The sequence below is a fragment of the Leucoraja erinacea genome, chromosome 19, assembly GCF_028641065.1.
Source record: "Leucoraja erinacea ecotype New England chromosome 19, Leri_hhj_1, whole genome shotgun sequence".
Taxonomy (NCBI): Eukaryota; Metazoa; Chordata; class Chondrichthyes; order Rajiformes; family Rajidae; genus Leucoraja; species Leucoraja erinaceus.
In genome coordinates, this window is record NC_073395.1 from 38,230,342 (window position 1) to 38,247,334 (window position 16,993).

Sequence of the window (16,993 nt, forward strand, 5' to 3'; positions counted from 1 at the left end):
TCCAACTTCTTCTGCCGGGATCAAGGCGCAAACTCGCGACCTTGTGGATATGAGCCGAGCACTCTACCACTGAGCCAGCCATTAAAATCTACGCAAAAAAAATTCCATTCCGAAGACCGACAAATTCTGAATTACGAAAGGTGTCTGGTCCCAAGGCTTTCGGATAAAAGGTTGTGCACCTGTATAACCAAGTCACTGTTCATCTCAAATGAGTCAGATTTGGCTCGGCCTCTGTGCAAGGGCAAATGTAGACATCACTTGCATACTGAAGCTCAACTACTCAGGTTTGGGTGACATTGGTTCTAATGTCTTCATATAATTGAACAGATACTTATTAGTTTCCTAAAGATTGGCTTCACCCCAGCAGGAATATAGTCCTCTCCCTCAAAATACCCTACACAAAGCATCTTGTCAGTGTTAAATTCAGATCCTTCATGTTCTAAACTTCAATTTCATTAGTAGTTGCATAAGATTCAGTTAGTGGAAAACTCACTATGCGTCTGGCAAACAATTATTCTCTACTGTCCTATGGAAGACGCGAGATATATAATAACGTGTAAACTTGCCATCTCCCTGGGGATCGTGGTGTAACACAAGGAATTGGGGAGTGAGCACTTTGTCTTATGTTCTCCAGAATCAGATCCACTGAATTTGATCTTTGTGTCTCTTTTTTTATTATTTCTTCTGTCCGCTGTGAGTCCCAGGGATATAGTAACATTCCATACCTTTTAATTATTCCATTCCTTCATAGGTTGAGACTATTTTACAGTATTATCCATTGCTGGTAATGAACAATTACCAGGTAATAACTTTAAAAATAGATGAAATTACTGCAAGGTAATATTTCTAAAAATGGATCTAATTATTTTAAGCTGAAATTCCGTTGGAAAGCTGGATATTTGATGTAATTGCAAGATCTCAAAGAATCATATTTAAGTGCCTTGGTTTTTGCCCACCATGGAGTGTAACGATAATGACTGCTGGAAGAGCTAGCTGGGGTGTGGTTTCTGCAAGTAGAAAAGAAAAGCAAACAAAATTAGAAAGTCCGTGATTAACGGTCCACAAAACCTTTACCGATTTAATTTTGTGAATGGGTATGACGTAGGTTGATGTAAAATCTCTGACCTATTTTGTTCCATTGTATATGTTTTCACTTGTAAATCCTATTTTTTAATTAACCACATCTTTGAGCACCAGTGGACTGAGCCAAAGCATTCATAGATATTATTTCCAGTTACTGTACAGATGGTTAAGAGTATGCTCAGAAGGGTAATTGGTGCTTGAGGCTTCAAAAGGAAGCAATTAGCAAGCATGCGTCAAAATTCCAAAAGATATTTTATAAAATAAGTCATGCATTTATCGAGATTAATGACGTGTTTATTTTATGTTGGAGAAAGCTGAAAGTAGATGTTTTACACAATAAAACAGCATATTGAACATTATATTGTTGAAACCTGTTTTATAATTCTGAGCCGTTCTGGACATTCAGCCATATCACCAATATCTTCTGTGGTTAAATACCAAACTTTAAACATTCTTTTGAGAGTTTGGGCAATTATATCCTTAAAAATATCAAAATGTTTATCCATAAATGATTTTTGATCTAATGAAGCAATTTGGCAATTGTGTAGATTTGCAATTTAAATAATAACAACCAAAATGCTGGGGGTTTTTTTGGTACCTGAATCGCTTCATTTGAAAGGTAGACAAAATTGCTGGAGAAACTCAGCGGGTGCGGCAGCATCTATGGAGCGAAGGAAATAGGCAACGTTCCGGCCCGAAACGTTGCCTATTTCCTTTGTTCCATAGATGCTGCCACACCTGCTGAGTTTCTCCAGCAATTTTGTCTAACTTCGATTTTCCAGCATCTGCAGTTCCTACTTGATCACTTAATTTCAATACATACGCAGTTTTGATATTGCAGCACATCAAAGTCATATCTAATTATTAAAGAGAAGCTTTACTAAAATTAAACTGAATGATTAATTTGTATTGGTACAGTTAGTCCTTGGAGCTGTCTCAATTAGTAATTGCATAGGTAATGTACCCTTCCATCTATCCATGTAGTCCACATATTCCCATAGATATTTGTATTTCCTCTGTGTATTTCCTACTTATCAGTCACAAATTGTTTGTTTTTAAAATCTAGATCAGTACACGGTGTTGATGGCTGCCTGTGCTAGCCGTGAGTCGGATAAAAAAGTGGTGAAGTGTGTAGAGTTGCTATTGTCTCGAAATGCAAATCCAAGCACAACCAGCAGGTATGAGAATCTACTATATAATTAAAAGCTGCATGTGAAAAAGAGCCTGCAGTTTATAATTCTACTCATCAGATGCATTTCCTTTCCTTAATAACAAAACCTAAAATGGTTTTATCTTGAGGTGCACAAAACAAGTTTTAAAATGGCTTCAGCAATAAAATAAAGACAAAATTAGGGAAGAAGGTAAAATGCAGAATAATGTTATGTATAATTTAGCATTTGTACAATACATTTTTCATAACATATCTTGTGATATTTTGTAATTACACCCAATAATATACTCAAGTTTTGATTTCAAGACTTGGCTTTCAACGTAGGCTTTCAGCTACTCTTCATTGCATATCTATGATTAAAATGCCTGGGTGCTTTTGTACTTTGCATTGGCCCTGCTACAGCCCTGCCTCTCTCCCCTCCATCCCTTTCTCCACCACCACCCCCTCAACAAACCTAGAGCTTGAATCTGATGAGTCACACATATATATGTACGGTATGAAATCAAATTGTCTTTGAGTTCAAATTAGCAATGTTTCAGGCTAGACACTAGTACTCCACTCTTACAGTATCTGCCATTTTGGCCAAGGAGTTCCTGTGAAGGAACTTGCTCCTTCAGATCAAAAGTCATTTGCAAGCATAAGGAAATCTTTTTTTGCTGAGAAATGAGGGGGTGAGAACTGGTTTATAACTAGGTAATGTGCAGGAGTTTTTAAAGCATTACCTCACAATGTATTCACAATTTTTAAAACATTTAATCGAAGCATTAAATGTATTCAGTTGTCCTTCATAGATGTGGCTGTATTGTACAAATGGAACGTATCCTGGTATGTTTCAATTTAACTTTGTCCATGCAGATCAGCGACCAGTTCCTTTATAAAGGTTATCCATCCAGAATTATTATATTCTAGTGCATTTGCTTCTGTTAGTTCTAATTTTTGCAATCTGAAATTGCTCTCAAACTGTTCTCCTCTTAGTCAAATGTTTATCTAAAGCTTTTTTTTAAAAAGTAAACGAGTTGAGGCTTCTCTATTTGTCTAATTCTATGGGAGCTACAATTAAGTGTATCGTTGTACTAGCTTGTAATCTTTATTATTATGTTCTCATTTCCATATACCTAAACCTTGCTTTGTAATGAAATCAACTTCATTTTTATTTTACTACTATGTTATCTGTTATTAACCTACGGTCCGTTTTGCTAAGTTTTAAATGCTTTGCAGAAACAAAGCATCCCATTTGTCTTAAGAAGGGTCTCGACCCAAAACATCACATATTCCTTCTCTCCAGAGATGCTGCCTGTCCCACTGAGTTACTCCAGCATTTTGTGTCTATCTTCGATGTAAAACAGCCTCTGCAGTTCCTTCTACACATCCCATTCACAGTTTGTATCTTGGTGTAAGAGCTTTTAAAGCTCTGGATGGACCTCTGGTGGTAAGGAAGGTTAATGCTTTGCAAACATTTATGAACACATTAGGCTGTTACAGTTTTGAATCTTGATTACCTTTATCTTACAAGGTAAACAATTTTGCTATTTTTAATCAGATGCGTTATGGCATTGTTGCGTTTGAGCTAGTACTGTCTATGCACAATCAAAATCAAATCAAATCTGATAGCATCCTTATCATTATAATTAACCTGATCAATTTTTAATGAATCATTTAGATAGCTATTTACATATTTAATCTTCAGAACCAGTTCAGATTGAGTTGCCTGCAGGCCTTCAAATTGTGTGTAATGGAAGGATTAAATGTAATCATTATGCTGCTGACAAGGATATAATTTCTAAGAAGAACTTAAAGGAAGCAGAATTGAGAAATGCTACCCTTTTACATTGTACACAACTTCAGTATCCAACTGCAGCTTTTCACCAAAAATTAAAAAAAATAATGCACAATTTCTCCAGTGCTATGATTGAATTAATTGTTAAACATTAGGAATTAAATAACACATTATATATGATTGACTACATAAATTATTTATGCAGTTGCAATTCTTTATTAAATTCTAATTTTTTTTATTTTTTTTTTAAACAGCTATGATTATTTTTATCTCCAACACAATGTTAACCTTTTCCTTCCCTTTCAGTGGTCAGATGACGCCACTAATGTTTGCAGCCAAAGAAGGACACACGCAAACTGTTGCACTGCTGGTGGCTCATGGAGTGGAAATAAATATCCAGGATGACAAAGGCTACACAGTAAGCTGCTTTGGTCAAGTTTTATTGATTATATTTCCTTTTTGAAATTAACTCCGTTGTTTACATACAGGATTGTATTATAGACAATAGGTGCAGGAGTAGGCCATTTGGCCCTTCGAGCCAGCACCGCCATTCAATGTGATCATTGGTGATCATCCCCAATAAGTACCCCGTTCCTGCCTTCTCCCAATATCTCCTGACTCCGCTATCTTTAAGAGCCCTATATAGCCCTCTCTTGAAAGTATCCAGAGAACCGGCCTCCACCGCCCTCTGAGGCAGAGAATTTCACAGACTCACAACTCTCTCTGAGAGAACGTTTTTCCTCGTCTCTGTTCTAAATGGCTTACCCCTTATTCTTAAACTGTGGCCTCCCCCAATATCGGGAACATGTTTCCTGCCTCTAGCTTGTCCAAACCCTTAATAATCATATGTTTCAATAAGATAACCTGTCATCCTTCTAAACTCCAGAGTATACAAGCCCAGCCACTCCATTTGCTAATGTTACTTTGAATCCCTTCGTCTAAATCATTTATGTATATTGTAGATAGCTGTGGTCCCAGCATCGAGCCTTGTGGTACCCTACTAGTCACTGCGTGCCTTTCTGAAAGGGACCTGTTAATCCCTACTCTTTGTTTCCTGTCTGCCAACCAATATTCTATCCATGTCAGCACTCTACCCCCAATACCATGTGACCTAATTTTGCCCACTAATCTCCTATGTGGGACCTTATCAAATGCTTTCTGAAAGTCCAGGTACACTACATCCATTGGCTCTCCCTTGTTATTTTCCTAGTGACATCCTCAAAAAATTCCAGAAGATTAGTCAAGCATGATTTCCCCTCTGTAAATCCATGCTGACTCGGACCGATCCTGTTACTGCTATCCAAATGTGCAGCTATTTCATCTTTTATAATTGACTCCAGCATCTTCCCCACCACCGATGTCAGGCTAACTGGTCTATAATTCCCTGTTTTCTCTGCCCCGCCTTTCTTAAAAAGTGGGATAACATTAGCTACCCTCCAATCCACAGGGACTTGAAATAAAAGCTATTTTCAGTAAATAACGGTGCAAGGTGGCGCAGCGGTAGAGTTGCTGCCTTACATTGCTTGCAGCGCCAGAGACTACGGGTGCTGTCTGTACGGAGTTTGTACGTTTTCTTCGTGACCGAATGGGCTTTCTCTGAAATCTTCAGTTTCCTCCCACACTCCAAAGACGTACTGGTATGTAGGTAAATTCGCTTGGTAAATGTAAAAATTGTCCCCAGTGTGAGTAGGATAGTATTAATATGAAGGGATCGCTGGTCGGCGTAGATCCGGTGGGCCAAATGGCTTGTTTCCATGCTGTATCTCTAAACTAAATAGGTTCTGCTTAGAGAGGAGAGGATGTTTTTTTTGGGGTTTTTTTTAATTTTTATTAGAAGTACGGTAAATTACAGTACTACACAACACATATATCTTAATACATTTTTTGCACCGCTTCATTTTTTTTTGAGCTTTAAGAAAAAGATAGAAGTAAGGAAAGTAAAGAAAGTGCGCAAGGGTCGTGAAGTGCAAGAGTGTTGGGAAAAGAAAGCCCCTTAGAAAAGAAGTTAGAGAAGGAAGTAAAGTGAGAAAGTAGACCCTAGAAAAGAAAGAAAAAGAAAATAGGAACAATCGCTCTATTATATCATTAAACTCCGCAGAAAGGGAACTACCAACCAAGTCTGTTTTTGTTGTTTTACCTCCCCTTACCAGGTCCTGATACCATTTATTTATTTATTTATTTTTTAAATTACTATTGCACCTCATACTTGTAATAGAGAGGAGAGGATGTTGTTAAGTCACATTGAATACATTGCCAGCAATTTAATGGAAACATGCCCTTCTGCTTGACTTTCCAGAAGGAGTCATGAAAGTTTGGTTCACATTGCTTTATTCTTTGATATACTTTTAGTTACTTTTGGAACTGCGGGGATATATCTTCGGTGATTTTTCCTCAAGATTACAGCGTTTTACAAATGTTATAAGCCTGTGAATAGACTTTCCTTCATAGGCACTGACATGGGCATCAGTTCAAGGTCACAAAAGTACAGCATTGCAATTAATCGACTTAGGAGCTGATAAATCACTGAAGACCAATTACGGAGAAACAGCCGCTGATGTCGCTGAGAAAAAGCAACACTCACAGGTAAGCACCAAAATCCAAGCAGGCAAATTAGGTTCATTTATTCTCAGAACCAATTAAGATGTCGTACTCCTGACTTTTATGTATTTTTACACGACGGATTAAAGCATTAATTAAAGATTGAGTGTTTTAGATGGATAGTAATCTTTATTTTGCCTGCGATTCATTTGGCACTGCTAACTATCATAGTTGAATGTAATGCTTCAATGCAAGTTTTTCATTCAATCTACCGTCACATTTCTGACTCCTGGTAATTAACAGGTCTTGTTGTTCTCCTTCTAGTTAGCACAGTTACTCAAAGTGACTTCAATTTTGCCATTAGCAAAAGCACCCCAGAACCTGCCTAAAGATGAGATAAGTTTCAAATACTCTGTGAATAATTCAAATACAGGAAAAAACAACTGTATAAGGTAATTAACATTATTTGGTTTCTTGTAAAACACTAAATGATCTATTTTGATCGTTTCATAAGTTTCCATCACATTATATATTTTCTGATCATCCTTGGTTTAATAATTCGAACTATTGTATCTGATTAAATATTGTACAATTTAAAACGTGTTGATTAGTATGGGTATCAGGTTATGGAGAGAAGGCAGGAGGATGGGGTTTGGAGGGAGAGATAGATCAACCATGATTGAATGGCGGAGTAGACTTGATGGGCCAAATAGAATAATTCTGTACCTATCACTTACAGTATGATTTTACTTGTGATCTTTTGAAAACTTAGCATCAAGAAACCATTGCATGGAATTACAACTAAATGATAATCAGTTAATATAAGGGGGCATCACCTCTTATATCACCTGGAATAGAAATATTACATGCAAGGTTCTGAATTAATTTAGTGTTTGATACGACTGAAAAATTCCATTATGATCAATTTTTTAGCAAAGTCAAGTGAAATTAAGAATATTGCATTCCCAGATGTAACAGCAAAATGTTCAGCGTATATTCAAAGCTTAGTCATGTGTGGTCTATATTTATACCTAACTAGTAAAATGTCCCCCCCCCATCTGATGCCATTCTGGATTATGGAAATCACCAAAACAATTGAGATATGGAATAAAAATTTGCCATGAACTAACTTACGCGGAACAAATAAATGAACACAAAATGTTTCCAGAGATCTGAACATAGTTTATCTAGGGCAGTGAATGCAGGCTGTCAGTTCACATCAGAGATTTGCTTTGGAATAAGACAAGACCATCTTTGCTATTGATACTCATACAATGATACTTTATCAAACAATGTGACTTCTGTTTCTAGTTAATTAAGTCAATAACCTTTCCTCTTTGGTCTACAATACAATCAGATCTCCCATGTCTTTGGACCACGTAAGCACAGGGCATTATTGTAAAGAGAAAACCTCCCCGTAGGAATGCACTGTACCTTATTCAAATTTCACTGTACCGTAGCTGGTTAAGTGACAATAAACGCAAACTTGAACTTGAACAAACTTTAGAACATGGGAATCAATAGGTAAAAAGGGTTTTACAATTGTGAGACAGACTGTTTTCTAGGAACGTGACCTTACTGTAGTACGGGTACACTGCATTTGTCTAAGATTATCAGAATCTGGTCACTTTTTATATTTACATAGAACCCCAAGTTAATTTTGAAAAATGAGTTCAGAACTGTATTTGATGGGAATATCAACTATTTTCTTTGGACGGTTTTAATATGTTATTCACATTTGTTATTCACATTTGTTTTGATGCAAGTTAAGAGATCTCATTCATTTTCATAGTTCAATTTCAACATTTGGTGAAGTAGAACTATTTCTGTATGGGCTTGAACTGGAACATCTTCGGCAATTACTTAAGGTATGTTTATTTTATTGATAATGGTAAATATTATTGTTTATAGATATAACATTGAAACAGGCCTGCAGCTCAATGAGTCCACGCTGACCATCGATCTCCCGTTCACACTAGTTCTGTATCATCCCGCATTCTCATCCACTCCCAACACACTAGTGGCAATTTACAGGGGGCAATTAACGCACGTCTTTGAGATGTGGGGAGAAACTGGAGCACCCGGAGGTAACCCATACGGTCGCAGGGAGAATATGCAAACTCCGCACAGACAGCACCCGAGGACAGGATTGAATCCGAGTCTCTGGCACTGTGAGGCAGGAGCTCTACCAGCTGTCCACAAATACATTATTAATAATGTATTTGTATAATCCCTGAGTTAATTAGTAAAATGTCTTGTATTAATGATTTATATTCTTGATTTTACTGTTTATGAAGATTTGAAATGAATGTGCACTATTTGTAAAGTCTTGTACAATGTCTAGCCTCTTCCAACATGTGGCACAAAACAGTACAAACCAATCTGTATAAAAGTGGCAATAGGTTTTAAGATCACCTGTGGCTCCCAGCTATGTGCTCTTCTATAGAGAGCAGTTATCTACCGGTTGCTAAATACTTTAACTCCCCTTTTCATTCCCACACTGATCTTTCTATCCTGGAACCTTCTCCACTGTCAGAGTGAGGCCCAATGCAAATTGGAGGAACAGCACCTGACATTTCGCTTGGGCAGCTTACACCTCAGCGGCATGAATATTGACTGCACTAACTTCAAGTAACCCTTGCATCCTCTCTCTCTCCAACCCCCCACCCACCCTAGTAATTTGTACTAGTTTCACTGTTGTCCTATTGAGATTCATTCTCTGTATAACTCGTTATCACCAAGCCCACAGCCAACAATAGACCATTCCCTTGATCATCGTTACTTTTTTGCTCATCTTTCACTAATTTGTTCTATATCACCATATCTATCCCTTGTTTTTCTTTCCACTGACTCTCAGTCTGAAGAAGGGTCTTGACCCGAGACGTCACCTATTCCTTTTCACCGGAGATGCTGCCTGACTCGCTGAGTTACTCCAGCTTTTGTGTCTGTCTTCGTGGAGTATTAGGTACAAGAGAGAATGCTTTAATGGCATCTTAGAATGTGTCATACATGAGGAGTGTTTGTCACTTGGTTGGAAATGAGGGCTTTGGAGCAGTTTTTGTGCAGCAGTGTCTTTTCATCACCATTTTTATCAGTTACACACACACTTTATTTGAGACCAATGCAGAGATTACTTTTTAAGATTAGCAATGAATTATCTGGACATGTTTAATCCACGTATAATTCTACTTGGTTTCAATAGCTACGACAAGTTAACAAGAAATATTCCTCAGAGCTGCTGAACTGTTATTTTACAATACAGTTGTACATCAATTCATCTTAAATAGAGTAACTCTTTGTTTGTAAAAAATAGTACCAATAAAAATATACTGATTTTAAAATGTTTTCCGTTGTTTATTTTTGAAGGAGAATGATATATCTTTTAGAGGACTTCTGACAATGGGGAAAGAAGAGCTTGAAAAGGTTAGATCTGTTTTTTTTTTAAACCAATTTTTCATTTATGATGTAGTGCGAAATCTAAGCAGCACCGAGCCAAAGATAATTTTGACCTCGCCTTGCATCCATTGGAATTTAAATTATTTTACCTCGAACACAGATCATTCACAATTGGGCTCCGCGATCTTTTACGGATACTTCCACAAGGAGCTGCATTTGCAAGCTTTCACACACAGACCATAATTTATGTGATAAGAGAATATATTCTTTATTATCATGTGGATGATGAATGTCTGTGGTCACTGTGGGCAAACCCAGGATGCCTTTACGGTATTTAGTAGGTCGGATATCATTCCATGATTGGGCTACTGACAACATTTATATACCAGAATATGTAGATTATGCCGAGTTTGCAGATATATATATATATATTTAATCTGGTAGTGTGCACCTCTTCCAACCTTGACGACTGTATTTAGTTCCCCTGTCGTAGCTTCCGTTACACCGGAGAAACCAAGCATAAGCTAGGCAACCATTTCGCCGATGGCTTACGCTCTGTCCGCCAAGGCCCGCTGGAGCTCCTGATTACTAACCCCGTTAACTTCCCTTCTCATTCCCATACTGATCTTTCTGTCCTGGGCCTTCTCCATTACCAGAGTGAAGCCACATGCAAACTGGAAGAACTGCACCGCATATACTACTTGGATAGCTTATAACCCAATGGTATAAGCATTAAAATTGCCAATTCATATAATTTTCAATTACACATCGCACACATATCCCCACCATCTCCCACCACCCCAGTCATCCTGCTCCTTTCTCCTCCACCATTCACTCATGACCCATCCGTAAGTCCCACATTTCCATATTATTCCCGCTCTTTCCCTTCCGTCCTGTCCTCTTTCATCCATATTCCTCTCTCCGGCTCTACATTTCCTTCTGTTTCCTCAACTAACACCTTTTTGTCTTCTTTTCACCTCAAGTCTTTGTCACTTAATCCGCCCATCTGCCAATCACCCCTCTCAACTGGAAACCACCCAAAATCTGAAGAAGGGTCTCGACCCTAAACGTCGCCCATTCCTTCTCTCCAGAGATGCCGCCTGTCCCGCTGAGTTACTGCAGCATTTTGTGTCTTATCGCCCAAAATCCCATTTGTCCATTTCATGCTCAGATACTGCCTGACCCGCTGAGTTCTACCAGTCGTTTGCGTTTTACTCCAGATTCCAGCTTCTGCGGTCGCTTGCTTCTCCAAGCCTATAAATGTTGAGTTGGATATATTTTAAAAAACAGTCTCCCAAGTTTAGGTCAGATCAGGCCAGGCAAACTCTTTATAAATAAATGTGCTGAGGCTACTTATATCAATTAGATCTTGGCTACCTGACCCTCAGGTCAGAACCCAAACAAGTAATTAACAAACTAGTGAACTAATTTATTTTTAAATCTGTTTTATATTGATACAGTGCATGCTTGTAATGACTGATCCATACTGACCTCATTTGTTTAATTAATCCAGTGCCCTTCGTAACTGGGCCAAACAGGTTAACCATGCAACTAGACACTTACGACATAATTGTTTCAATGCTGCTGCAAGGAAAGGACTGATTCCACCCAGTGTGCTCAAACCTCTTCCCTCCCAAAAGTAGACAGTAACCAGGCTATCTACTGGCTCAAGTTACCAAATAAAATGTGTTCTGCTAATCATGCTAGATTGTTTAACAGAAATAAAGTAAAATGCTTTTAACTATTTGTGTTTGGATGGACACAATTTGGCCTTGTACAAGATGTTTCCAGAGAAAAGGCAATGAGATAATGCATTAGCATGGGCTGAGTTGAGACCGAGCATAGCTTAGTTTGCAAACTGAAATCAGAAAGCAGTAATAAATGTACATGTTCATGACATTGGATGTAACTATTGGGGTTACATCCTGTTTACAGGGATTAGAACTTGGGTCTTAGATGTTTACAATACAATACCAGTGGTTTAGATGAAGGAAGCAAATTTGTACAGTGAGAATATGAACTGTGTAAGCAGAGCGACTAAGAATGGATCTGGATGGTTTAGTGATGAGGCAATAAGGTCATATTTGCATAATAGGGGAAATATCAAGTTATCCACTGTGTACCGCATGAGCTTCTGCTATAAAGGAATTTTGTTGCACTCTGGTGTATATGACAATGAATGAATCTAAATCTGACATCCCCTTTACCCAGAGCATGTGTTACTTCAAGGTATTCCTCTAAATTAGTCAAACGATATTTTCCTTTCTCAAAACCGTTGACTTAGCTTAACTAGTAGCTGGCATATGGTTTGCTACTTCCTATCTATTTGAATAAAGGAGTTGCATTTGTTTGCTTCCTATAATTTGTATTTTTAATATTGAGATCATTCAAACCATTGTTTTCCAATATTGTAATGTGTTTTTGTTTTTTAATCTTTTTAATTCTTCACTGTTTTGAATATCAGAGATACAAATATTCAAGCTATTTGACAAATTTGACAGCCAGTTCAGCTGGCAGGTGTAACTTAACCAACTCTCAAAACATGACCATTTCACTCGGTCTGCCTAGGCCTGCTGGATCTCCTGGTTGCTAACCACTTTAACGCCCCTTCCATTTCCCATACCAAACTTACTGTCTTGAACTCCATTGCCAGTGTGAGGCCACACACGCAAACTGGAGAAACAGATCCACATATTCCACAGTTTTAGGTAACAACCCAACCTCCACCCCCTTTCTCCCCCCTCTCTTCCCTGTGTCTCTTCCTGATGCACACCCATTTCTCATACTCTCTCACTCCCCCCTCCTTACCCTTCCCCTTGTCCCTTTCCACCTATATCCCTTCCTCTGGTTTTATATTTCACTCCTCATCCTTCCTTAACTAATGCCTTTTTATCTTCTTTACATCTCTGGCCTTTATCCACCTATCTGCCAATCATCTCCCCCCCCCCCCCCACCCCACCCAGTATCCAGGTATCACTTACCAGACTTTCTCCCACCCCCACCACTTTTCTGGCTTTCTTCCCCCTTCTCCAATTACTACAATTAGTCTGAAGAAAGCACCTGTCCTGAAACTTCATCTGTCTATATCTTCCAGCACTAATGCCCGATCTTGCTGAATTACTCCAATGTTTTGTGTTCTCTTTGTAAATCAGCATCTAAGAGGCAAATGTCTTGGTGAACATTCAGGCCGGTACTTTGAGGACCGACTATGACCCAACCCCTCAACATTCCTGCATCAGGTTCAGATACCATAAAATCTAGACTGACACTCCGTTTAACTGCAATAGTTGGAGTTACTGTCTTTCAAATGAGATCTTAAACTCAGACTGTGAAGAGGAGTAAGGGAGTTAACCCTGTGCCTAGTTAATATTGCAGCATAAGCTTTGCTAAAAAACAACTAGAATTTGATCATGGCCCATTGCTGTCTGTCAATTATCTTTGGACAAACTGGCTGATGATTTCTAAGTTATAGTAATGACAAGATTTCATAATATTTCTTTGTACAACGCGTTTTAAAATATACAGAAAGAATGATGTTACATGAATGCAATGGTGATGTTATATATAATTTCTTACTATCTGTTAGTATCACAAAAACTTTTTTTTTTGACGGAGTTGAACCTTGTACCTTGCCAAATGTTCATGCACAAAGGGCTTTTTAACAAGAGTGGAATGTTCTCCTGCATGTTAAATGCTCACTGCAATTGATTTTGGGTGATAGAAAGGGGAATTTGATGTTTTGACGATGTCTGCATGTTCATCTGTGAATGGTAACTTGTCACTCAATAACTTTAAATGTCATATTGGATTTTAAATAAACACAAGTAATTTCCTGTCATTACGTACACTGTTCAACAGAAATTGTGTTAGAAAGTGTACATGTATCTATACTTGGGATGTAAAACACTGCCTTCCACTGTACTTAAGTCACTTAAGCTGTCCAATTGTGGCAAACAGTCCATAAACCAGTCAGGATTTTAAGGTTTATGATTTGACACAGAATTGACTCATTAAGTTCACAAGATACCTTGATGCTGTTTCTAATAGCACAAACAATGTTCATTCAATTAATGGACAAAATTACTCATTTCAGTATACACTCTAAATGTCAGTGGAAAAACAAAACTTTCAGCACACTTTGACTTGGTATATATCATTCCATGTTGAGTGTTTCTTGTCACATTTCAACTGCACTTGATCATTTCAACATTCCTGTTGAACAGGATTTAAGGAGACATGGGCAGTAAAAATCCATGTTTGTGCGCTGAACACATGCCTTACAAAAATATATTGTGAACTGTACATGGCCAGTTTAATAATTTACTGGACATTTCACTGGATTTTCGCTGTTGTTCCAAAGGGGAATAAGATGTATGTTGTGATGCAAATAACTTGGATGTATGCACCATCTTCATGTTCAATCCTGACAGATCACGTGAGGGCAACAGGTTTAGCCATCCATCTCCAAATGTGGTTAGATTATCCATTACTCCAGGATTATCCAAATGACTGACCCTCACGCTTTTTCCCATTAACTCCTTGAACTGACCCTTCATCTAGCCTCACCTATAATAAGTAATGAGAGTGATACGTGACTTTACTTTGTCCCTGAAATTGAGACCTGTTCAGATGCTTCTCTAATTTACTATTTCATTCCCTATCACAACAGAGGTAAAGAAATACAACAGTGTCAAATGAGAGGGAGCCAATTGCAAGTGAGTTAAAGCAAGGATCGGGAAAGATGCTTGGTCATCAGCTGTTTACTGACAAGTGGTCACAGCGAGGTGAAGTTGAAAGGACATGGCTACATATTTGAAAGAGCTGTGAGCAGACTATAGGCAGAGAGAGGCTGGGTTAGCTTTATCTTGGAAGGCAGAGAAGGAAGAAAAGTAGCTGGAAAGATGGTCCTAATTCTGATGACAAATAATGAGCACCTCGTACTTTAGTGTTAGTTTCTTTTAGAGATACAGCACGGAAACAGCCTTCGGCACTCCAAGTCTGTGCCACATTAACACTATCCTACACACATTAGGGACGATTTACACTTATACAAAGCCGATAAACCTACAAACCTGTACGTCTTTAGTGTGGGAGGAAACCGGAGAACCCGGCGAAAACCCACACCATCACGGGGAGAACGTCCAAACTCCTTACAGACAGCACCCGTAGTCGGGATCGAACCCGGGTCTCTGGAGCTGTAAACGCTGTAAGGCAGCAACTATACCGCTACGCCGCCGTGCTGCCCACTTGATGAGAAAGGAAAGGTCAAGGAAAGAATTGGCAAAAGAGTAAGGAATCTAAGGGGTTTTATTGTTCTGTTGAAAGAGAGGAGGGTTTTTTAGAGTAGGTCTTGAACCTGCCTGACATGGTCTGCTCATAACTTGACTTTGACAGTTAAACAAAACATTGTGCAGAAAGTATGTTGAAAGCTGCAGAACTTGACATTAAGGAGCAAGTTTGGGATCCACTCTGGGTAGGTGACCTGGAAGAAAAATTAGGGTTTTTCTCCATAAAGTAGAAAAGGATGAGGTGATAGGGATTGTGAGCGAATCGGTTTCATAGAAATATTTTTGTGATGGATGGGCAGAAGTTCAGCAGTTCAAAGTTTCTAAATGGATTTGCCAAAAACAAAACTATTTTGTCAAATGAACAAACAGACTTAGTTGGAAAGTCTCAAAGCTCTTGTGCATTTGAATAAATCTCCGCAGAACGAGCATAGTTTAGAACAGAAGACATAATGAGTCAGTATAAAACCAACACTTTGATCATACCAATGACCCAACAGGTGACCATTTTGTAGGATACAGGTTGGACCAGTACTCTGTATAATGTTTTCATATAAATAAGATCTGGTGTCAATGTGTAGGAAGGAACTGCAGATGGTGGTTTATGCCGAAGAGAGACACAAATTGCTGGAGTAATTCAGCGGGCCAGGCAGCATCTCTGGAGAGAAAGAATGGGTGAGGTTTAGGTCCTTTTTCAAACTGAGAGTCGGGAGAGGGAGACATAGAGATATGGAAGTGTGTGTAAGGTATAAAAACACAGATCAAAGCGGACAATGCTAAGGAAGTGTAGAATAGTTCATTGTTAGCTGAGGGGAATGTGACAAGGAGGCATACAATCAGTAAATTATTTCAGGGCACCATAATGTTTGGGACACATGGCATCACAGGTGTTTGTAATTGCTCAGGTGTGTTTAATTGCCTCCTTAATGCAGGTATAAAGGGCCTGTCCCACGAGCATGCGACTCCATGGGGCAAGCGCGACCTAAAGGGCTTGTCCTACAAGCATGCGGCTCCATGCGGCAAACTCCACCTAACGTGGTCGCTTGAGCCGTATGGCCTCGCGGGGCCGGTCACGCTTCGATTGCCGGAGCCGTATGGAGTTGTGCGGAGCTGGTCCCAACATCGCACGGGGCTTCGAAAAACTGACCGTGTTCAAAAATTCCGCAGCCGCCTCGACGCCGTACGCACTGTCTCGACGCCGTACGTCACGCGCGAACTTCCGCGGACTTTGCTCGAACTTTATGTCACTCACTCGACCTCCGCGCAGCACCCGCTTCTGGTTTGGTCGCGCTTGCCGCATGCAGTCGCATGCTCGTGGGCAGGGCTCGTGGGCAGGGCCGGATTTAGATGAAGAGAGGCCCTAAGCTATTTCACTTGTGAGGCCCCCACCTCCCAATCCCCCACCCCCACGACAAGAGGACCATGACTACCTGACAGTGTCAGTGTGGCACTTTTAGATCCTACTGTATGTTGTCATTAAACAGTTGGTTTTAAAATACATATTGGATTCACTGCGGAGCAGGCGATGCCTTACCTGGATCGCCGTTTGAAGCTCTGGGGTGTTGGGCCTGCTGCTTCAACATCATGGAGCTGTGGTTTGCGGAGCTCCCAGCCTCGGGCCGCGTTGATTTTAATATCGCAGAGCCCTGGGTACCCTTTGCCGAGGTCCGCCAGCGTGAATCTCCACCCAGCTCAGCCTGTGGACTTCGGGAGCCGCGGCCTCCAGTAGGAAGTGGCCGATTC

General features: G+C 39.4%; 1 protein-coding gene across 1 annotated transcript in view; it reads left to right on the forward strand.

Moving 5' to 3' along the window:
* The window catches only part of asz1 (ankyrin repeat, SAM and basic leucine zipper domain containing 1), an 88,712-nt gene that overhangs the window by 42,496 nt on the left and 29,223 nt on the right, over window positions 1–16,993 (forward strand). The window contains exons 4-9 of the mRNA XM_055650853.1: window positions 2,150–2,261; window positions 4,338–4,449; window positions 6,480–6,614; window positions 6,894–7,021; window positions 8,362–8,437; window positions 9,936–9,992. Of these exons, the coding sequence (XP_055506828.1) occupies window positions 2,150–2,261; window positions 4,338–4,449; window positions 6,480–6,614; window positions 6,894–7,021; window positions 8,362–8,437; window positions 9,936–9,992 (620 nt within the window). The remainder of the gene's footprint in view (window positions 1–2,149; window positions 2,262–4,337; window positions 4,450–6,479; window positions 6,615–6,893; window positions 7,022–8,361; window positions 8,438–9,935; window positions 9,993–16,993) is intronic.